At 46.4% G+C, this 22,367-nt stretch overlaps 1 protein-coding gene across 3 annotated transcripts; it reads left to right on the top strand.

Moving 5' to 3' along the window:
* Positions 1–579: 579 nt before the first annotated feature.
* On the top strand, positions 580–21,204 carry pax3b (paired box 3b). 3 transcript variants are annotated; one of them, XM_029171537.3, is made up of 9 exons: positions 580–1,071; positions 1,513–1,748; positions 1,924–2,050; positions 2,302–2,445; positions 13,265–13,464; positions 14,068–14,233; positions 14,909–15,114; positions 17,351–17,630; positions 19,699–21,204. In XM_029171537.3, the coding sequence occupies exons 1-9, from the start codon at positions 987–989 to the stop codon at positions 19,731–19,733; spliced, it is 1,479 nt and encodes a 492-aa protein (XP_029027370.2). In that variant the 5' UTR covers positions 580–986; the 3' UTR covers positions 19,734–21,204. The 3 variants fall into 3 exon arrangements, with proteins under 3 accessions (XP_029027370.2, XP_029027372.1, XP_029027371.1); XM_029171539.3 differs by having other exon boundaries at positions 589–1,071; positions 1,921–2,050; positions 17,351–17,635; XM_029171538.3 differs by having other exon boundaries at positions 590–1,071; positions 1,921–2,050.
* Positions 21,205–22,367: the final 1,163 nt, after the last annotated feature.

Here is a 22,367-nt window from a genome sequence, read left to right as displayed (position 1 = left end):
ACATTAAGAGTCAAACACGCGTCTTGCAACTCAAATTGGTAGAAGCCAGTGTTATAAATAAAAATACACAATGAGTCTAAAGTGTATTTATTATCTGTAACAGTGGGTTGTTTTAGATTTACACGGACTTTTGTTTGTTACTATATTAAGGCCTTCTGCGTGCAGAACATTACTTTCCATGACATATGTAAAATTTCTGCCCTGCATTTGTTTTATCAGTATCATAGCACGTGCTACAGATAATTAATTCACCAGCAAAAATTTCGAATCAGAACTTTTCTCTGTAAAGCCGTTTTCATTAATCGAATAATAATCACTCCCCACTCATTGATCTTCGTCCCACTTTTTTGTCCCTCTTTCCTCTTAGTTGTTCACTCACTGAAATGTTAAGCTTTTCGTGGTTACACACGTGCAGTGTCTTGTCCGGAGTTTGGGGTTTGGGGAACTGACGCCTCTGGCCTGTCCACACTGAACCGTGACAAGGTCGCTGATTGGACGAAAGTTTTCCGCCTCGGCCAATCCCGGCCCCCCGCTACCTCTCGGGTGCATCCGTCGGACCAATCAGCGTCCGGAGCGCTGACTGTGGCAGAGAGAAGAGCTCCGCTACTTTTTAAGGTCTCCTCTCACTTTGAACCGGTGTCAACAAACAACAACAACAACAAAATCAGCTCCACGGCGCTGGGCACCGAGGTTCCACGAGCTTCAAAACAGGCGAGTCCGACCGGGAGACACGTTTATGACTTTCAGGAACGGCCGAATTCCTAAATCGCTGTTTCACTGTCGTCAAATTGAAGTCTTCGGAGGGTTGTGTCCCGGGACGCTCGTGCTGTAGCCCGGGCGCGGCTAACGGAGGCTAACCGAGACCAGGGGGCTTCTCACCGGAGAAACGGCGATTTTAACGACGCTCTCTCGCCACGGAAACCGGCGCCGGAGGAGCGGGCTCCCCGATTGGAGGAGATTTCCGTAGTCGCTGGGGCGGCGGAGGTATGACTGCGTTGGCGGGGTCAATACCCAGGATGATGCGACCCACGCTGGCTCAGAACTACCCCCGCAGCGGCTTCCCGCTGGAAGGTAAAGCATCGCTCTGCCAAAAGGAGTGAGCTGGAACCCTGGACGCCCTCAGAGGAGATTTGGTTTTCAATGCTAGTTGATCAGATCATTCCCTTTGTAGTTTACTGTGGTCAATAAACATCAAACAAACAAACATTTATATAGTTATTGAACCTAAATTAAACAGTTTGGTGATTTATTGACACGTTTTAGTTACTTCTTTAATAACTGCTTTATGCAATAATAATATAATAAGTCATTAATAGTGGCATGTCGCAATTTTAATTATGAAATCCAATACTGCCAGTTGTTTTAGAGAAAATATAGCTGCTGATTGCATCAATTTGTTGATACGTTCAGTTGAAGTTAAACCCATATTGTCGTGATTTTGAGTATAGGTTAAACCTGCGTGTACGGGGCCGGTGTAGTGACAGGCTCCTCTCATATTCTGATCAAATGTAGTGTCTACCCCGCTGGGTCAAGGCCGAGTGAACCAGCTCGGAGGAGTTTTCATAAATGGCAGACCTTTGCCCAACCACATCAGGCATAAGATCGTGGAGATGGCCCACCACGGCATCAGGCCGTGCGTCATCTCCCGACAGCTCCGGGTCTCGCATGGCTGCGTGTCCAAAATCCTGTGCCGGTACCAGGAGACGGGCTCTATACGACCCGGCGCCATCGGAGGCAGCAAACCCAAGGTACGGACTTCAGCACGAGCCTTTCCCCTGAAACCAATCGATCCTGCGGCGCTTTAATATTGTCATCTGCAAAAGCTACCTGTTGATTTTTGGTTGTAACAAGCTGTGTTTACACCGCACCTCAGGCAAAGAGCGAAGTGAATAAACACCGCGACTTTTCTGACCTTTAAAGCAGGGAGCAACGCCGGACGTAGAGAAGAGAATAGAAGAATACAAGCGGGAAAACCCGGGAATGTTTAGCTGGGAGATTCGGGATAAGTTATTGAAGGATGGAATATGTGACCGCAACAGCGTACCTTCAGGTTCTTATTCTTATTCGTATTCTTATTCTTATTCTTATTCTTATTCTTATTCTTATTCTTATTCTTATTCCTATTCTTACTGTAAACAGCTGTAAACGGTAATGTGATATATAAATCAATTTATTTACTTCAATAATTTTGTTACTCATAATATTTCCCCCCTTTATACAAAAATTTCAATGCACAGTGCCAATAACCATTATTGGCCAATAGCCATAAGAGATAAATAATTTCTTTTATTGTTTTCACAGTCAGTTCCATCAGTCGCATCATGAGGAGTAGATTCGGGGGGAAAGGCGACGAGGATGAGGACGAAGATGAAATTGAGAAGAAAGAGATGGAGGACAACGACCGGAGAGCCAAACACAGCATCGAAGGCATATTAGGAGACAGATGTGAGTGAAATCCTCGACCAGTTGCTGCTGGAGAGAACGGCGCTTTACTGTAGCTGGAGTTATCTTTCCTTCTGATCGGTGACACATATTAGAGCCTGGTGGAGATCAGATAGGTGATTTTAAATTCGACTCAGTTACCGAACTGTTTCTCAAAGTTGTTTAAATATTTGCGCAGTGCAAATGAGAGAAGCGCCCCTTTTAAGAATCTATATTGGATTCATTTCCAGAGGTAAAATACACAGAAATACGATCCGAGTTTACAATAACCAGACAAATCTGTGAAAGGCCAGCACTAAAGCCCCGCACAGTGATCCCCTATGAGCAGAGTGGGAAGAAGAATGGTTTTATTTAGTCGTATAACAGCTATGCGAAGCTTTAGCATGCTGTAAAGTTGTTGGGTGGGGGTGGAGAGTGTGTGTCCTCCTTTCTTTATCGACCATATCTCTCTGCCTAATGCTTTTCCCATGAGGCCGTACCGTAACTCAAACAGCAGGTGATGGCTGTGGAGGAGGGGGGGTCGTTTTAGTCCGCGTGTGTGCATGCATTTGTGGTTTGAATGCAGTTTGGACAGACAGTTACAGAACGTTTGCATATCGTTGTTTTTGTGGATCAACAATAACTAATGGAAACACATTTAGCATTAATAGATTATGTGATGCAACGCTGTTTGTTTATTTATCAAGTAAGAACTCGCTGTGACTCAGGTTTTACAAAATTCAAATTTGTTCAGAGACGTGTTGCACATGGTTCAAGTTTTTCCTAGAAAACGGGTAGAAACGGGTCTGGGCTCTGATGGATTAAGTCACGAATGAAGGTTTTGCCAGTGTTGCGTCCACTATAAAAAGTGACCATCTGTAAGCCTTTCAGTCGCATATAACGTTGGAAAATACTTTTTTTAAAACAAATGAAACTGAAACATGACACATAAGTACACGAAATGTTTTTATTAAACACCATCTCCATTCGTCACAAATATTCTCCATTTGCGTCACTAACTAGTCCCATACACGGACGCGGGGCTTATTATTCCACGGCTACAAACCCTGTAATTACTACACTTTTTACTGACGTTGGAATTTTACGCTCTGTTGTTTCCAAATTAATATTACTTTATTAATGAACACAGACGCCATTTCAAACGGTCCATCGCCCCTGGTGTTTAGCATAAACTGTTTTTTGATGTGTTGTCATCCCTGTTTTTTTCCAAATTGGAACTTTACAATTTATTGTTCTCCATCCGTTTAGTCCAAAGTTATAGGCTCAAAATGTGACAGTCAAATTTAAAGTAAGATTAAGTAATATTAACTTTTCCATTATGATAATTACAAGTCACTTTCAGCCTAAATGTAGTACTGCAAATATTACAATAACAATTTAAATTAATTTACATGATCATTAAATATTTACAAAAACGAGATTTTACCGTCTGTTCACATTAGTGTCACAAATGAGCTTGAATGAGTTCGACATATTATTTTAGCACTTTTGGAACAATTTAAGCCACTAATGAAAATATATAGTGCACAGTTTGACTGTAAGCGCGTCCTTGTAAACAAGGCGGGAGAAATAAAGGGCTCTAGTTTAAGGAGGTAAAATGTCCCCCAGATGAGTTGATCAAACATTTGTTCAACGGTTTCCATCTCCTCAAAAAGACACGCCTTGCGAGCACAACGGGATGCTCAGGGATGAACTTGGGAGACAAAAGCGCGAGAGTCTATTTGAGGCTCACGCTTGGGCTGCGCGCTGACAAAAGGCCAGCTTGGAAACAGCTTTGGCCGCCGCTAAAAAAAGAAGGCAACCTGTTTATAATTCAGCCGGAGAAAGAAGAAGGGAAGAGCAGAGCTTCTCCACAGAAAAGCTTGACAAAACACATTATGAGGCCGCAATGAAGGATGAATTATTCAGGGAGCGCTCCGGCACGGTTTATAGGGCCCGTTCACCGAGAGAAAATGGCCGTTTTCACCTACAAAATGTTTCCATTTGGGGTCGGCTAAAGAAGCCCACTGCCATTCACAAGCACCATTGAGGCCTCTGAAATCCACTCACGTATCGCCCAAGGATGCGTGCTCGCGCCCCGAAGATGCGGACGAGCGGCGGTTACGCGCGTGCAGGCATAAAAGTGAATTCCCACTGAAACAGCCGCCTTCGATTTAAAATGTATCAGTTTGGAAATGGATAAAGCGCGTGGCTACTTGTGAGAAGCCGGCGACACGCGGCTAAAGAACAACCCGGTAAGACGCGTTGTTAGTCGCCATCGCACGCTCCTGCATGTGCGCCTTTATTAAAATGGGAAAAGGCCGGATTTTACAGAGCGCAGTTGAGTTTTACGCAGCCAGTAAACGCCGGATAACTTTGCGAAGGTCCTGCTTCATTTGTCTTCCAATAGCTCAAAACAGAAAAGTCAACATTGTCAGATTCGGTAGCGTTTGGTGAAGTCTAATTGCTGTGTTTGTCATCATATTCAGACTGTAATTGGTCCGCAAAACAAAGTGGCCTTGAAGGATGGCACTAATAATACTGGGCCTGTAACACATGATCCATTATTGATTCTTTGATGAGCCCCGGCCTTGCCCTCTTGAACATTAATAATGTCTCCTAAATGATGTCGATATTGTGCTATGTAACATTTAATGACGGAGGGAGTGTATTAAAGAGTGTTTCGGTGAATGGGGACCAATGTTCTCCCCGGAGAGCCCCTGTCTGGCCCGGAGCGCAGCTTCACAATGGGGGCCCCGGCCACCCGTCCCGAGCTGCGCACAGCTCCGTAAACTATCCCCCCGCCCCCCGCTCCCCCTCCGCCACTTGCTCCCCAAATCTCTTCAAGCAGATTAAATCGACTCTTTTATTTCATCTCACTTTCATGTGAGGAGCCACGCCGCGCCCCCCCCCCCCCTCCGTTTCATACTCCCGTCCCTGTGCTTCTCTCAGCCTGCGGCGCGCAGCTCCGCTCGGTATCTGGGCCGCATCATCCCGAGCGCACAATGGGACGTCAGTGTAGTTCCGCAAAGTTTCTAAGGAAAGTTGAAGGTTTAAAATTCGTGATGTTGCCATTGGAACGCGCGGTGCTTCTAAAACCCGAGTGTCGTTTACGTATTAGTTACATGCTTCAACGTTTGCGTTTAAAGCCTATCAGAATAAAAACAATAATGCATTATTTACCTCATTACTGTGGAGATGACAGGATTTCTGCTGAGGTGGGCACAGTTTGCAGCTCTGATAATAATGCTGAAACAAATGAAAAGCTGGTGATAATTATTGCTTTATATGGCAGTAATGCTGACCTTCGAGGCCTGTTGTTGCACGTCACCATATTCCCAGTAGCATAGGAATTAACCCTGGAGACAGAGTTAATGATTAAAGCAGTCGCTGAGTCCCCCGTCACATTTTCACAGCATATCGTTTTGAATCCATACTTCAATAGGTGAAATTAGCCTGATAATACAGAGGTTCTGTTAAGAGCCAATGCGTTTCCATTTAGGTCCAGCGCTGTGTACACACACACACACATAGGCACAACTGCATGCATGCACACAAACGCACACAGACATTTCACTCTGCAATGCAAACAGTCAAAGGGATAACTTTATTTGGTGAAAGGGGATCCTGGAAAGGGCTAATTGAATAAGCCCGGGATCTTTGAAAAACCCCTACCATGGTGAGCGCAGTCATCATGTCATAATTAGGTTTATTGAGGCGCATTCCTTCAATCTGCCTCCATTCTCCTGGGCTCATTGTATCCAGGGCCCAAGCCAATGGCCGGGGGACAAAAGGGAACCGTGAGCAGACAATACATGAAAGAGCCATAAAGATTTAGCTGGCTTTGTCACAGAAATGGAGCAGGACTTTGTTTGTGTAAATAATGTGGGTGAATGGGGAACCCGGGTTCCTCGGCCGCTCGGGGTGCTGCAGAGGTAACGCCAGGGTACACGTTGGACCGGCGCCAGGGCTGGAGAAGCGAGGCGAGGCCCGACGCAGGCAGAGGATGGGTGCAGAGCGGGAGGTGCAGGGAGTTTAGTGTGGCACCGTGCTGTTTGCAGAGGCATTAAGCATTAGCCGGGATTGACTTTTCACATTGACTTTTGCTTTTTGCAGCACGCAGCAAAGTCAACAGGAAGACGTGTTTACTTTTTAAGCACAAATTGTCCATTCCTCTGGTTTTGGCTTCACCCGTGTGTTTTCTCTGGCGTAAGTGTAAACTTAATCCCTCTTTGGGTTGTGAGTGCTGCTCGGGCCAAACACCACCCATGACGTCATTGTGGACGGTGGAAGTCTCTTCAGACCGAGCACATTCTTTTGAACTAATAAAACATAATCGGCAGATTGATTTATAACGAAAATGATCAATCTGCAGTTGCGACTGTTGTAAGTTGCCAATGGCAGTTTCTTTCACATCAGATCTGACAAAGACAGAACCAATAGGCTCCCGATGGATCCTTTAATAGCTATTGGCTATTCCTGGCCTGAGCCAAGCGTCTGGTGAAGAGGGCTCTGTGTGTCCGTTGAAAGGATGAATGTGTCACTCAGAGTCCCTGGGCATTAGGGCAAAGGGGGGCACGAGGGCCAAGTGGCCAGCACCAAATCACTCTCCTCTGCCCTGGGGCTCCCGCTGTCTACTCGCCGCATCCCACACTCCGCCCTCTCTCATGAGCTTTTTTTCTAATAAGCCTATGATGACTATCCAAGCATGAAAACATAGTTATCTGCAAATGAATGGCCGCTCTATGCTTCATTAAAGCCTCTTTTTCCTTTCACACTCTTATTGTGACCCTCTGATATCAATTCAAAGGGCAATTAATGAATGCACACCAACTTTGAAGTCAGGGTGATTTCTGAGAGGGAGGGGATTGTACGTGTGTGTATGTGCATGGGGGGGGGGCATTTGGGGGTATTCCCCCTTCAAGACCGGCTGTAGCTCCCCAGCCTTCATCCGTGATGGACTAGTCACATTGAGCTGGGAGTAAGCGAGCCCCAAAGACGGTTTGAAGGCAGTGAAAGAGTGAAAAGGCTCAGCGAAGGTCAAGTAGAATGGCTCGCCTTAGAATAAGGCCCCTCTTTATCTGCTGCGAGTAGCGGCTGTAGGCGCAGCAGCTGGGGGGACGGGGCCAGGGCTTGTTTGTGAGAGTGCGCAAGTGTGTTTGTCTGTTCCTGAGAAAATAATGAACATTGTCAGTGTCGTCCTCTCGTATACGAGTGCGTATTCGTGCCTTTAATGTGTGTGTGCGTGTGTGTGTGTGTGCGTGTGCGTGTGCGTGTGTGTGTGTGTGTGTGTGTGTGTGTGTGTGTGTGTGTGTGTGTGTGTGTGTGTGTGTGTGCGTGCACCGGGGTTAAGGTCACGTGTCAAAGTTTGCAGAAGCGAGCGACAGGCAGCTGTCAATCACCCGGCTGACGAAGCCTGACTTTCCTTTCAGCGCTTTGTTAACTAATTAGAGCAGAGGCCTTTGTGCCGCATTGGGAACGAGCGGCTTAAGCCGGTGTTTATGCTGTGGCCGTGCCATGTGGGAACCAGCCTGTGGTCAGCGCTCGCACCGCGGTTCGCGATAGCTTCAAGTTTCACGCGGGAGCGAAGCGACGCAGACAACATGCAAAGTGACGAAAACCCATTTTATTCTGCTTTTTTTGAATGAATGTCCTGCTCTGTAGAACGCACAAGCGTGTCCCTGTTCAAACAGGGATTCGCTGCCAAACCATGAGTTTCCTTGTTAATGTTTACCATCTGAAAGTTGAGGTAAAAGGTAGGAAGCTGAGATCTACTTTCACCCATGTAACATGAATGCAGCATTATACCGCTGGTGCCATTCATTCTAGTTGCGCCGGATTCAGTATTTTACATTTCAGTTGCCTGCTGGGGAGCGTGTCGCTTTTTACATAATTTCCCTGTAATCAGCTGGTAACTGGGCAAAAAGATAAAGCTGTCATCTCCCTCGCTGTCAACAAACACCTCATTCTGACTGACTGAGGCCGTGAGGCGTTTAAGTGAAAAGAAGAACTGCAGGGTCATAAGGCTGCAGGGGGTCACTCTCCCCCAAAGCTACACAGGAAACAAGGTTAGAGACACATTTAGCTACAAGTGACAGGTAACTATTTCCTGACATCCCACATCCTTCACATCACCCATAAGTCTTTGCCTTTTTTTCTTTTACGCACGACCGTCCGCGAGCATCGGTTTTGTGAAAGGTGCGATCAATTTTGTGCCAAGCCACACACACTCACAGACACACACACACACGCTCTCTCACAGGGCAGCTGTGAGGGTTGAAACCCCTCCTTAGCAAGTCAAGTGAGTTTGCCCTCCAACCCCCCCCCCCTCCGCACTCAAAAATCCACATGCGCTCGCTCGTACACCATCTTTTCTTCTTAACCTGCCAAAAAGAGCCGCAGATGGGTCCGTAAGCTGTCAGTGAAGCCATTATCCGGCCCAGCATCTGCCTGCCTTGACTTCTATATACTCTTTAATGCAGTCGGCCAGTCACTTAGTCCCCCGGCTCCTGAATGGGAGCAGCATGGTCGGCCCGCCCAAATAAATGCTGTGTTTGTCTCCTCTGCCTTTTGTTTTGTGTTTTTCGAGAGGGGTAGGTGGAGGGGGGGGGGGCAATGTGTCAGAGGCTCAATTTACCCCTCACTATTAACCAACGCCCCCAGAAGAGTTACTGGTGATGTTCGAAGAGGGGTGTAAATAGTCCACATATGGTGCGTCAATTCCCCTAAGTCCCAAAATCCAAGTTTGACACGTCCCCTTTCTCTCCGTCGTACGCTCGCTCTCATGCACACATGCGAACATGCTCAATACGTACTGTCTGATGTCTCAGTGGACATATTTAAGCTTTTGTGTCCCCATCTGACTGCCCCCCCCCTAAAATATCAGCAAGGCCAAAGTCTTTTCAACAGTCTGCTTCAGCCAGATCCTCTATTCTCTCTTCCCTGGGATGGCGTTGCACGGCGGGAGCCATTTTGGACTTTCTTGGCTCCGGAGAGATTGTTTTGGCTCGGAGTCCCGTGCACTTTGTGCCTCTCAAGGCTTCAGTTTGGTTAAATTAAACAGTTTTCTTTTCTCCTCTAACCCCTTCCACTCGTCCCCTCCAACTGTTCCTCTCCTATTTTGCGGCTTAATGCTCCGGGCCTCCCAGGCGATACTGCTGCTTTTCCAGACCTACTCTTGTGCACATGGTTTTACCCTCTTAAGGATCATATTTTCTTGTATTTTGATGAACTGACAAGAGTCAGGACCACGTTGGCAAACCAATGCTCCTTGAAGCGGAGGTGGAAAAAAAAGTATCCAGACAGGAGTCAAGTGTTTACAGGGGCTGTACAGCATTTTAAGATGTAGCATATGCACACGGGCAGGGGCTGATATAAAGGTTAAAGTGGATAATTTGATTGGCCGAAGCCATTTGACGGTGCCAAATCGTTGTGATCAGATCTTAGAGACAGGGAGGCGATGACGGCAAACAGGGCACTCTGAAACCACAGGTTTAAGATTGGATCAAGTCTGAGAAGAAGGAGCGAGGTTGCACCCTCGTCCTTCTCCTCCTCTGTATTAGAGCGATAATATGTATCCTGATGCGGATTTAGCACAATATATTAATGTGGCATAGATCATTCTGGAAAGTATGGTGTAATGCCTGTGGATTTAGAGGAGCCTGAATATGGATGTGTGTTAGCTCCTGAGTCAAACTATAGCGCTGAGCACCGTCTTTGCAAAATTTGTGCAACTGCAAAATATTTTTTAAAGTTCAGTCCCATTAAAGTTGTTTTCATAAAAATACACATACACAAAGTTTCTAAACATAGTTTTTTAAGGAAACCACATAGTTAACTCTACAAAGCACATTAGGTTCTAACAAACATTCATTGTCATTTGATGAACCGCTGGGTTTCGCTACACAAAGCAAAACTTTGTGGTAGTTATGGCATCCTACAAACAGCTGACGCTCAGGAGTGGAGGAGTGGGTACATTTACAGTATACGACCAACAACCACCCCCTGTCGTCCCCCTGCGCTGCCCTTCTCACCCCCTCAGGTGCTCCTACAGTCCCCTCTGGAGAGAGGGTGTTGGAGGGAAGGGAGCCGAGCGCCACCCTGTCTACCCCGCCTCCCCCACCTCCCCCAAGCCCTCTGCGAAGCCCCTTTACGCCCCCTCCCAGCTCCCCCGTGGGGCAGGTGACAGCCCTCCACTGTGAAGGGCCAAGGGAGCCATGACGGATTCCACAGATGGAGCGTGGAAATCGCCGGCAAAGACCTCAGCTCCGCGGAGCAACAAAGAGCCTGAGAGTCGAGGAGAGAAATATGGGCGGAAAGGAGAGAGAGCGGGCGAGGTGGCGAGGGGGGAGACAAAGAGAAGCCGCGAGAGAGGGTGATGAGGAGGGAGAGAGGAGAAGGGAGAATGTGCCGCTTGTTTAAGGAGGGTGCCGAGCCAAGGTGCAGAGTCTGAAGCCTCTCCTTTCATTGTGGTGGAAGCCACCTGACCAAACCTCCTCACCTACTTCATTATCCTCATCATCTTATCTTGTTACATCTTAACTGCAAGTGATGCAGCAATTCAACAAAGTGAAACAAATGAGCCCAGTTAAGTCGCCCGAAAAAGCTCCGATTCGGGACTTGATCGGCGCTAGACTTCTGAGACTCGCGAGGTGCCGCTCTGTCGCCTGTTTCCAAATGTTCTGGAAACCCCGGTAGCAGTCATAACCGATAGGTAATTCCAAAATGATTAAGGATTTTCCCGGCCGCCTCAGCTTTCCCAGGGCCCAAATCCCTGTGAAATGCTGAGGAACGTGCATGCAGCTAAAGTCGGAGGGGGAGCGAACAGGCATTCCTAGCGGCCCTCCTCCATGCAGCAACCGGAGGGGGAGGCCACAAAAGGCCTCATCTCTTGTATTTCAGCCGTCCTGTCCAAAACCCAAGAGCTCCGCACTCCACACCCCAAATTCCTTCCGCGCCATCTGAAACACAAATGTTGGGTACTGTAAACGTCTCCAGCCTATGGAGGAAGGGGCTTTGTCACTGCACCGCGATGAAGAAATAGTTTGCAGAAAAAGACCCAAATGCAGACGATGGTGTTGAAATCTCAAACCGCTGGGGTCGCTTTGCATTGACTCTGCTTGTTCTGCAGAAACCTTCGCTTTTCGTGTGGTATTGTTGTGAAATGCTAAACTAACACACCGGTCGATGAGAAGCTCAATGTCTCCATTTCTCTCACCCCCTTTGAAAATATTTTTACTTATTGGCTCCCTCATGCTTGAATGTTTCTTTACCAATTTGCTCCTAATGCATGTTAAGTTGACTCCCACTGCTATTGGTGTTGTGAGGAGAAAATCGCCAAAGGGTGAGAGAGGATCAGTTTCACATGAGGGGCCCTGAGCTATTTGGATTCTCTTGTATTTTATTGTTGCTTCTGAGGGGGAACTAATACAGTGTTGCACACAAAACTTCCCCTATGCTGAGGGGGAATTAATTAAGTGTAACACAAAAAGTGGGCGCTGTGGCCTTAGTGAACTTAGAAGTAAGCTAAAGGAGTGTTTGAAGTTAAAAAACTGAGCTGCTGGCTTTTAGAACACAGCTCACAATAGTATTAATAGTAATCTGAGACAGAGATGAAAAGTAGAAATACAAAGCTGCCAAGACGCATAACGTCACTGCAGCTCAGCCAGGCTGAAGATCAGCAGTCAAACGCTTTGGATATGAATTCAGTTCATTAAAGAAATAAAAATAAATACACAACTGGTACAATAAAAACAATGATTTAAAGATTTCAATATTATAAATGTGACTTTTTTGCAGATGTTTGGTCACATGTGTGACAGCAAAAAAAGGCAAATGAAAATAGAGCTGAGAGTGAAAACAAACATTTAATATAATTTCAGGACATTTCAATTTTAGCCAGGCTTTAAACTTAAATGCTAATAAATCTAATGAATTTTCTATTGTTCTGTTGTGGAGACAAATTACACTTTTTGCTCAGCTACAGCTTTAGTCACTATATGCAAAATCAAAATAATTGAGACAAATATGAACAGCTAATCAAATGTTATAAATTAGGTTAGGATCGAATAATTTAATGCAAAAACTAGCACAAGAGCATGTTATATATTTTAAAACACGTAGAGCGGGAAGTTTCAGATTTTGAATTTTCAGCCGTTTTTACATAGTGGCTATTTTACAGTAGCATACATTTAAATCTGTGCAGCTCTTTCTCCACTGGTCCTCACCAGTTTAGGCACTGCAGAGTACATAAAGGGACAGAGTTCTTGGTCTCGTCATTTTATATGTGATTTGTTGCATGTCGGGTCATACATGTGATAAAGAGAGGAGGAGAACCATGAACACAATACGACCGATTCATAGTCATCTCTTCTTACATTAAATAAATAGACCAGGATTCACCTGACTGAACAGACAGTCTCCTCTTTATCCAAGGAGCAACTGCTCCTGGCCACACACACACACACACACACACACACACACACACACACACACACACACACACACACACACACACACACACACACACACACACACACACACACACACACACACAGAAATAATAATGGCCCCTGGATCCAAATTAGCCTTTTCTGTGGCTTTTAGTCTACCAGTCCCCCCGTGGTCCCTGGGAATCTTCTCTGGAGGGATTATTCCTTGGGCTTGGAATATTCCCTCTGAATGGAGCTCTGTTTGGCCACAAGACCAAGAGGAGAACTGATGCCTGATGGTGTATGTGTGTTTATGGCAGAAAACAAGGGTCAACCAGTTAAAACAGGGCAAATCAGTTGCCATTCGTTTCAGTGTGATGTCAAGTCACGGAGCAGAACTTTTCTCTGCGCAGCGAGTCACTCAGACGAGGGCTCGGACATCGAGTCGGAGCCTGATCTGCCGCTGAAGAGGAAGCAGCGCCGCAGTCGGACCACCTTCACAGCGGAGCAGCTGGAGGAGCTGGAGAGGGCGTTCGAGAGAACCCACTACCCTGACATCTACACAAGGGAGGAGCTGGCCCAGAGAGCCAAACTCACCGAGGCCAGGGTGCAGGTAGGAACCCACACACACAATCACAGACCGTACCACAGCCACAGGAAAACTATAACGCCCATCAGCTAAGTCACACACTCAAAACATACAGTTACTGCACACGTGAAATCTTTCTTCTCTTTAAAGGCAACCTGTTAATATGTTTACTCCGTTTTATAGCACAAATACACTCACACACACACAAACTCTTTTTCTCACTCCCTGGGGCCCAATATGGACTTTCCTATTTCATGTCCAGTAAATTCTCCTCCAACGACTCCATATGTGAAGCGTGAGCAGACCGAGAACGCTCAGAACATATGGGCCCATCGTGTCACTCAGTGCAACACACACACACACACACACACACACACACACACACACACACACACACACACACACACACACACACACAGACACATCACGTCTTCTCACACAATGTCCCTCATGTTTTTAGTTTTACACCCAAAACTGTGAGAAATATAATCACTGTAAATGTGCACAGGGGCATTTATGGATGCAGGTGGACTATAGGATCTTACCCACATAAAGAGCTGTTGTCCATCAAGACGCACACATACACACACATTCACACACACTCAAAGGTCATCGTCTTCTTTCTAGGTGTGGTTCAGCAACAGGCGGGCAAGATGGAGGAAGCAAGCAGGAGCCAATCAGCTGATGACATTCAATCACCTGATTCCAGGAGGGTTTCCACCCTCGGCCATGTCCAGCATCCCACCGTATCAGCTGTCTGACAGCACCTACCCCCCTTCATCTATAGCACAAGGTACAGAAAATACATTCACTGTATGTATATATATATATGTATATATAGGCATATATATGTATGTATATAGGCATATATATATATATATATATATATATATATATATATATATATATATATATATATATATATATATATATATATATATATATATATATATGCATAATTGCTATAAGTCTACAGTTTATTGTCAACAGGACTATTTTTTGCCATTGACTGAAAGCACTGAAAGAAAGCTTTGTTCCTGGGTTGACATCACGTTTTAATTTTATCCAGTTGGTTTTTCATTTGAGCTAAAATTAATGTGACAGACAAACACTGAACCATTTATGAAAGCCTTAAAAGTTCAAGTTACTGAAGCTGGAGTTGCACAGATTGCACACATTTTTGTATTAACAATAAAACCCATTTAATGGTATTAAAAAAATCTGGTTCAAAACAATTTCATTTTTTTTTCAACTTTGAAATTGTTTTATTTTATCTAAATAATGTCTTAAATGAATGTGAACATGTTTTATATACATAATCATTTTACTTTTAAATGTTAACTTTGCACTCAAAAAACCTTCACACTACTATAATAATATTGCTACTAGAGTTTCCTGCTTGTGTTTTGCATAATTGACAAATGTAAAGGTTTTTTAAATTCCATCCTCTTGAACCCTGTGGTGTCAGAGCCCCCCAGCACGGTGCATCGGCCCCAGCCGCTCCCGCCCTCCTCTGGCCACCAGGCCTCCGCTGGAGGACAGGGAGAAGGAGGCTCAGCCTACTGCCTGGCCTCTGGACGCCACTCCTTCTCAGGCTACTCTGACAGCTTCGTGGGCCCTGGAGGACCGGCCAACCCCATGAACCCGGCCATAGGAAACGGGCTCTCTCCTCAGGTGAGACTGGGGCCAGAACCGCGCTTCAAGGCTTATTTTTAGGAAAAGTGATGTTGGTTTTGGGGGAAATCAAAACATAATGTGTCACAATGTAATATTATCATCTTTATTTTAGTTTTTCTTTCTGTGAATATTAAACGTAAAAATGGAAACTTGAAGAAAAAACAAATAATAAAAACTAGCGTTTAAGCTGCTGTACACAAATTTCTGAATTTCTGAGAAAATCTGAATTTGCATCTCTCTGGAGATAAAGCTAGTACTCAATAATGTCCATAACAGGCCAATGCTGTGGTATGTTATGGACATCACTGAACTTGGCAGAATTAGATTTGGACATGATTTCAAAGCTCTGAACCCGTCGGAGAAAAGTCTGATTCACAGGCGCCTCCGCCATAAATCGTCAGCTTTAAAAAAGTCAAACACGCCTGGTGTTTTCACGTTTAGAAAGATCACGTCACTCAGGTGTGCAGCGCAGGAATGCATCAACGTGTGTAGAACTGACTGCAGTTACACAACTCACAACACTGGACCACAGCTCTAAAGCTGAGATCCGTCCGGAACAGTTGAGCGTGTGAAAAGACAATTGCAGCCAATGACTCAGGCGTGAAGTCCCGAGGTTTTTGCACCTACAGAGGAGGAGACAGGCAGAAAATGAGACCTCCTCAGAGGAGCAGTGTGAAGATCCACACAGACTCATAATTACAGGGATGCCCGTGCGCTCACGCTGTGGATAATTGATTGTCTGCACGACATTATGAGGATCAAGGAATCTGCAATTCTTCTACACAAATATTACATGACATGGTTGAGCAGCCGATCAGTGATGGGTTTAGTTTGGAAGATCAATTATTGATTATAATTGATTACAATTATTATAACACTAATGAATGATAATGTAATTATGCTTTTTTAAAACCCTTATAAGTGTTTGCTCAGCTTTCACCCTTCACATACAGGCATCCACAGACTCATGAACGAGCTGAACATGGCGGATGGCTGTACTGTAGTGATGTATATGAACACCAGCACACTAGCGCCTCAGGGGAAGCTCCTCGCGATCGCATTCTCCACATGTTTGCTTCCACATTCCTCCGTGCGAAAGCAAAGGTCCTACTTTATTTGTACCCGTTTCATACGGCGGGTGAGGAAGGTTCTCCCCATCACGACACTCTTTGCCCGCTAACTGCTCGGCGCGAGGCGGGGGGCGGCCAGGAGTGAGGCATGATGGGTAACGGAGAGACCCAGAGCTTCAGGTCCCGCGTGTTCCCCCTCGTTCTCCCTTTCATCCAAACCTTCCAAATGCAGGTTAATGTTTTTAGGAAAATGTCAGCGGGCATGGGAGAAAACACGACTCCCCTCTCCAAATCAACGTGGACTCCTCCACTCACCTCCCCTACTTGGGAAATGATTTAACCAGGACCATGTGTGCGTGTGGATGTAGAATAATATGTCACTTAGAGCGGCGTACCTGCTTCCTATTAGGCCGGCTGGAGGAGCCTTGAGGCCTCTGCTGCGCTGCGAAGGAGGCGGGATGTGATGCATTTAAAGCTCGAGCTCCGCTCCCAACCAGTAGAGCCGGTCTCAGGTTCTGGTTAGGAGTCCAGCGAGCGCCGCCGTGACAGACAAGCGATGTCCGAGGGGCTTTTGGTGGCGCAGGTCTGTTTTGAAGCCACTTGAAACACTTTGCCCCGCGGCCCTTTTCCATCCTCCGCTGGCCAAGGAGTCTTCCCCCAAATTCGATTATCTGGCTGCTAATAAAGCCCAGGTCAAGAGCTAATGTGGTTCTCCAACTGCAGATCTGTGCTGGGGTTGAATGCGGGCGAGCTCGCGCAGACTTTGCCCGCGCGCTATCTTCGTTATCGCGCCCGGAGATAAGCTGTTATCGTGGGGATTTTTTTTGGAGCGGTGTCAAAGGGGAATTTTGGAATAAGTGGAGCCGCGGATCTGAAACAAATTGTTTAATTCTTCCTCTGTGGTGCTATCTCGGTGTGCAGCGGGCTCGCTGGGAGCGCTTGGATGTGCGCGATGGGGGATTTCCTCAGTGTGTCTTAGTGTGTGTTTGCCATCGCACACATCTGTACGCTAAAAATGGCGACATTCAATAGAGTGTAGAGGCTTGAGATTAAAAACATGTCCCCACATCTGTTCCTGAGCTGCCAATAATGCCTTTACTAGCTTTGACGAGTCACTGGTGACATTTACCTGAGCTCACCTCTCTCTCTCTGGTCCCCTTCAGGTGATGGGCCTGCTGAACCCGGGCGGCGTGCCCCATCAGCCCCAGAGCGACTACGCCATCTCCCCTCTGACCGGCGGCCTCGAGCCCCCTGCTGGCATGGCGGCCAGCTGCAGCCAGCGCATGGATCACATCAAGGGCCTGGAGGGTCTCACCAGCGTCCCCTCCATGTCAGCTCTGCCCTCCCTGCCCAGCTCCCAGTCCTACTGCCCGCCCTCCTACAGCTCCCCCGGCTACACCGTGGACCACGTGGCCTCCTACCAGTACAGCCAGTACGGACAAAGTAAGGTCAATACGCCCCAGCTTTTTTTACTCCTATTTGTTACTTCTATGCAAAGAACTGTACTGCAAATGATGAAACTAGTAATTACTAATGTCGACCACAAGGGAAAAAACAACAGGCTCATCGTGTTTTATATTCGAGACCTTGAGACATATTTGAGTGAGCTTTTAAAAGGTTCTGGTCCAAACCGCGGACTGCTCAAACCGTGGGCTTTCACTCGCTTCCAGTGAAAGGACTGAAATGAAAACATCTGAATCACATCAGCTGATACACGGGACAACTATTAGAGCTCAGCGGGCACAAACCCTGTAACCGCAAATGCCCCGCTTTGATTCCAGCGATGAGGAAGGAACGCGCCGGCAGAACGCGGGCGGCCGCGCTGCTCGTCACAGGCGCTTTATCCGCGTCGAGTGTTGGCGGTTAATTGCGCGCATCTGATTCCATCGGCGAAAGCGAACCCTGCGGTCGGCTCCCATCGCGGCTGAAGCGCGGCTGCTGGCGTTCAACCGCCTCCTCGGACCGGCTGCTCAGTCAACGCTCAGCTGTCCAGCAGTCGGAGACCTTTTCACTTCCCATTACCGTTACTGCAGGGGTTCAAATCAACTTCAAACAAACCTCTGCTAAGTTTGGAGGACAACGTCATCCTCCGCCACACAATGATTACAGCGGCCGCCGCCTTCAATTTGGGTCTACAGGGGGCTGATCAATCAGGTCCATCCACTGACCCTGCGCTCACCTCCAGAAAGCGGGCCCTTCAAAGACAGTGGCACCGGGCCAGCGGGTCCGACTGCACGGTGCTCCGCGGGGGGCAGATATCGGATGAATGTCCAACCCAATGTCCCAGAGCAGCAAACGCCTAATGAAATACTCCGCTTCGATGTCGCAAAGTGGACAGAATGAAGAATTAGAATGACACACATGAAGAGACACACGCACACACACACACACACACACACACACACACACACACACACACACACACACACACACACACACACACACACACACACACACACACACCTCCGCAGCGTTACAGGCCCGGGTCCATCTTGATGTGATTAATCAGTGCGACTGGATAGCCGGTGTGTGGTTGTGCTGGGAGCTGCAGAGGAAAGGTCCTTTCTGGGGGCGGACGGATCCTAATCGCCTCTGGCAGGGCGGCTATTGGAAACAGGTGCTCGGACTGAGGTCAGCTGGGGAAGCAGCGGTGAACGGAGCTGCTCCAGGTTCCAGCGTAGGGTCAGAAACTCTGCTGCGTGTCCTGTAGGACTCGCTGGGCTGCAGCAGAAACGCTGGAGCGGCCTGTTTGTTGTTGTAATGTGGCCGTTGCTAAGCTGACGTCACCTGTCGGAGCAGCAGCAAATGTGAGCGTTTGAATCAAAGCTCACATTTGCTACTGCCTTTGTTTCTGACGCCTTTTACAAAGTCTCTGAATTGAATAGAAATACAAATAGAGGAATCAATCAATCAATAGATAGACATTTAGCTGCCTGTACTTTATGTGGATGTTACCTGACAAAGAGCAGCATCAGATATCACATCACCTGCAAATGAAACAAAGAGCATTGTTAAGACAACTGTGCTAAAATATAAAAATAGAAACGGTTTAATTTACAGTTATGAGAACAACAAATAAATAAAATATTTAAATTTTTTTTATTTCACAAAGTATGAAAATACAATAAAAATAACCACACTATATCAAAGTTCCCAATGTTTTTGGTAAAAATATAAAATATTTAAAATATTCCTGGTCTGAATAAATATATACAGCATAATTTATTCATTATTTAAGTTTTTATTTTGCCCGTGACTTGCCCGAGATTTGAAGTTACAAAAGATTTTATTCAAAGCATCTTCACACTTCTGTTCACACATCTTCCTCAATTGACCTGACACCCCAAACCACATGCTAAGCTAACAATAGCCATATGTTAGAGGAATGCCATGCTATGTCATATGCCCAGGATTTATGGTGGTCATATATCTGTTTTATCATCTTTCCACTATATTTGTAAAAGAATCCCTCTTCACTGGTAGTAATTTATCAACTGTCTATTGTTTACAGGTGCCCTTCCTTATCTGAGGCCTGAAATCACCTGATCAGACACTCTGGACGTTGCAGCGAAGTGTTTATGTGTACAGTAATGGAAATCTGGACCAAACTGTTGCTACAGTTTGCCAGGCCGCGTCCTTGACTGCAGGACATGATGCTGTTAATTCTTGGACAATGGACAAACTAAAAAAAAAGGGACCACGAGAAGGAATGTCACGCCAAAAACTGTTGATTGACTGAACTTTGCAGCGTTGCTCGTGCTGATAAACAGCAGAGGTGCCAGCATTGATGCGACCGTCTCTGGGGCCACGAAGAGGAAGGGGCACCTCTGGGGTCCAAACACCCAAAGCTGCCGCCGCGGAGCAGCCCATGGAGACGACGCTCAGAAGAACGTGTTTCCGTGTCTTAGGGCCAAATAAGTGCATATGAAAATTCCATGTATCCCCAAATTGTATGTACTGAAGGGGAAAAAAACAGAAAAGGGCTTTTTTGATTTTATTGCATTTATTTGATGTTAGCATTCCACATGTGGAGAGAAACTCCCGGGAGAAAGACAACAAACACAAATCTGTGTGTTTTTATTGTATCGGAAACTCTAACGACACCACAGCTGTACTGCAAAGAGAGTCCACTGAAGCGCCCCCCCCCCCCCTCCTCCCCCCTCCTCTCCTCAGCGGCTCCGCCTCTCTCTCCTTCTGTCTTATTGATGTTTCAGACGGTGAGACGGGGCCGCCGGCCTTTTGTAGTTTCAGAGAGGAACCCGGATGAGGTCAGAGGGCGACTTCGGCGAAAGTGACGGATGAGAGAGCGGCGGAGGCGGGTGTGCGGGAGGAGCAGCCAAAGGGGGAGGCGGGGTGAGATCGATCACTGGGGGTTAAAAAAACCCTTTAAACCTCACGCATCGCGAAAGAGCCGCCGGGTCACAAGTCACGACCAGGAGCCAGTGAGCGACAGAGGCCTTGTATCAGAGTCAATCTCGTCATTAAACAAGTAAAACGAGTCTTAAACAACATGGATGATTAGTCTGGATCTGGTTGCAGCCCTGGATCAGCAGGAGCCTCATGTATTGCTACAGTGACACAACAAGTTGAATCAGTGCAGTCACGAAGGCCAGTGTCAACAGAGAACGACCAACGACAAAGCCAAAAGTCTGTTTTCAGTTTATTTGTTGCCTTGAACCTTTTCCTGTTTCCACTTAGCAAATGAAGGTAATAATGATTCTGTTTTAGAAACATTCCACTCATATTTATATTCACAAGTAATTGTTTGTGAGGATTAACATTTAAAACTTTCCACAGTATTCGTACAGGTTAGTGACAATATCTTATCCTCCAATTCCAGCTCAGTGGTGCCTTCAGGAGCACTCGCGTGTCGTCCGTCTTTCTATATTAGAACAAGTCCTTTTATTCCTTTCATATATTTTTTTGTATTATCTGACAAATTGTTGATGACGTAATGTCACGAGTAAAGTCGCATTATCACTACTATTTATAATTAAATAAAAAAAATCTGAGAATAGCCTTCGTTGTTGTTTAATTGGTCCTTTGTTTCATTCAGCTCGAGCCCCAATTGACTAAATGGAGTCTTTGTATTTATTTTGGTCATCACTTGAGAAAGCGACAGCGAGTCACTGTAATTCACTCACAAAGGCACTCGCAGACAAATGTGTACTTTTGAAGGCACTCATGTGAACCCCCCCAACCAAAATAGAGGCAGACGTCGGACGAGACACTGAGCACAACAGGCCTCCTCGCGGACGGACGTCTGCATTAGCGTGCGTTAACGCAACAAACTGACTTTTGTTCCACCACCCGTCAGATGGAGAACAGGCCTTAAGCAGTGCCTGTGTGTGTGTGTGTGTGTGTGTGTGTGTGCGCCCTGCATGCATTCATACATTATGCTCATGTATGTTGTTTCTATGCGTGTGTGTTCACGCAGCCTCGGGGTATTGGGCCTAATTATAACATCCTTCTGATTAATCGTGTCTGCCCTCATGCAGCCGGACCACACAGTCTATAAATAAAGGCCGAGTCAGCGGCCTAGGAGGATCACTCCTAGTCTTGTCAGCTCTGTTTGCCGAGGCCAAATAATTCAGCCGCACACCAACACACCGGCCGCGCGGATCTAATCACCTGTGGCGTCCACAACGGCGCCTGTGGAGACGCTGTGGCCGGTGTGTGTGTGTGTGTGTGTGTGAGCCCACACTCCCCAGCACCACCAGTGTTTGCTTTCTTAATCAGTCCATACCATTAACAATGAAGACAAATCACACCTGCAGAATTCCAAAGCTCAGACATTACTTTTATTAATGAAGCCTCCTGCACTGAGGAGCCTATTATTGCTCTAATGCACCCCAGAGTGTCGTTACACACACCCGTTCTAATGGCATTTCATCCTGCCAGGTAATGACACATTCTGAGCTCTGCCTGGCAGCAGCTCCACACAGCTCCGTGTTCAAATAAATCCTAACAAAACAGTGAGAGTTTGTCTAAAAAATGTTCCAAACAGGACGTAAAACAAGGACAAGCTGCTGGCAGCGATCAGGTGCTTAGTGACTACAAGCACAATAAACAATTAGTATCATAAAGCCAATTAGTCCTGTTTGCTTGCTGTTGACTCCAGAACATTTTGATTGTTGGCACCGCCATTTAATAAGGTGTAAATTATCCTTTATGTTTTGT

The sequence above is a fragment of the Betta splendens genome, chromosome 13 (genome assembly GCF_900634795.4).
Source record: "Betta splendens chromosome 13, fBetSpl5.4, whole genome shotgun sequence".
Lineage (NCBI taxonomy): Eukaryota > Metazoa > Chordata > Actinopteri > Anabantiformes > Osphronemidae > Betta > Betta splendens.
This window is presented reverse-complemented; position numbering and strand designations above follow the sequence as displayed.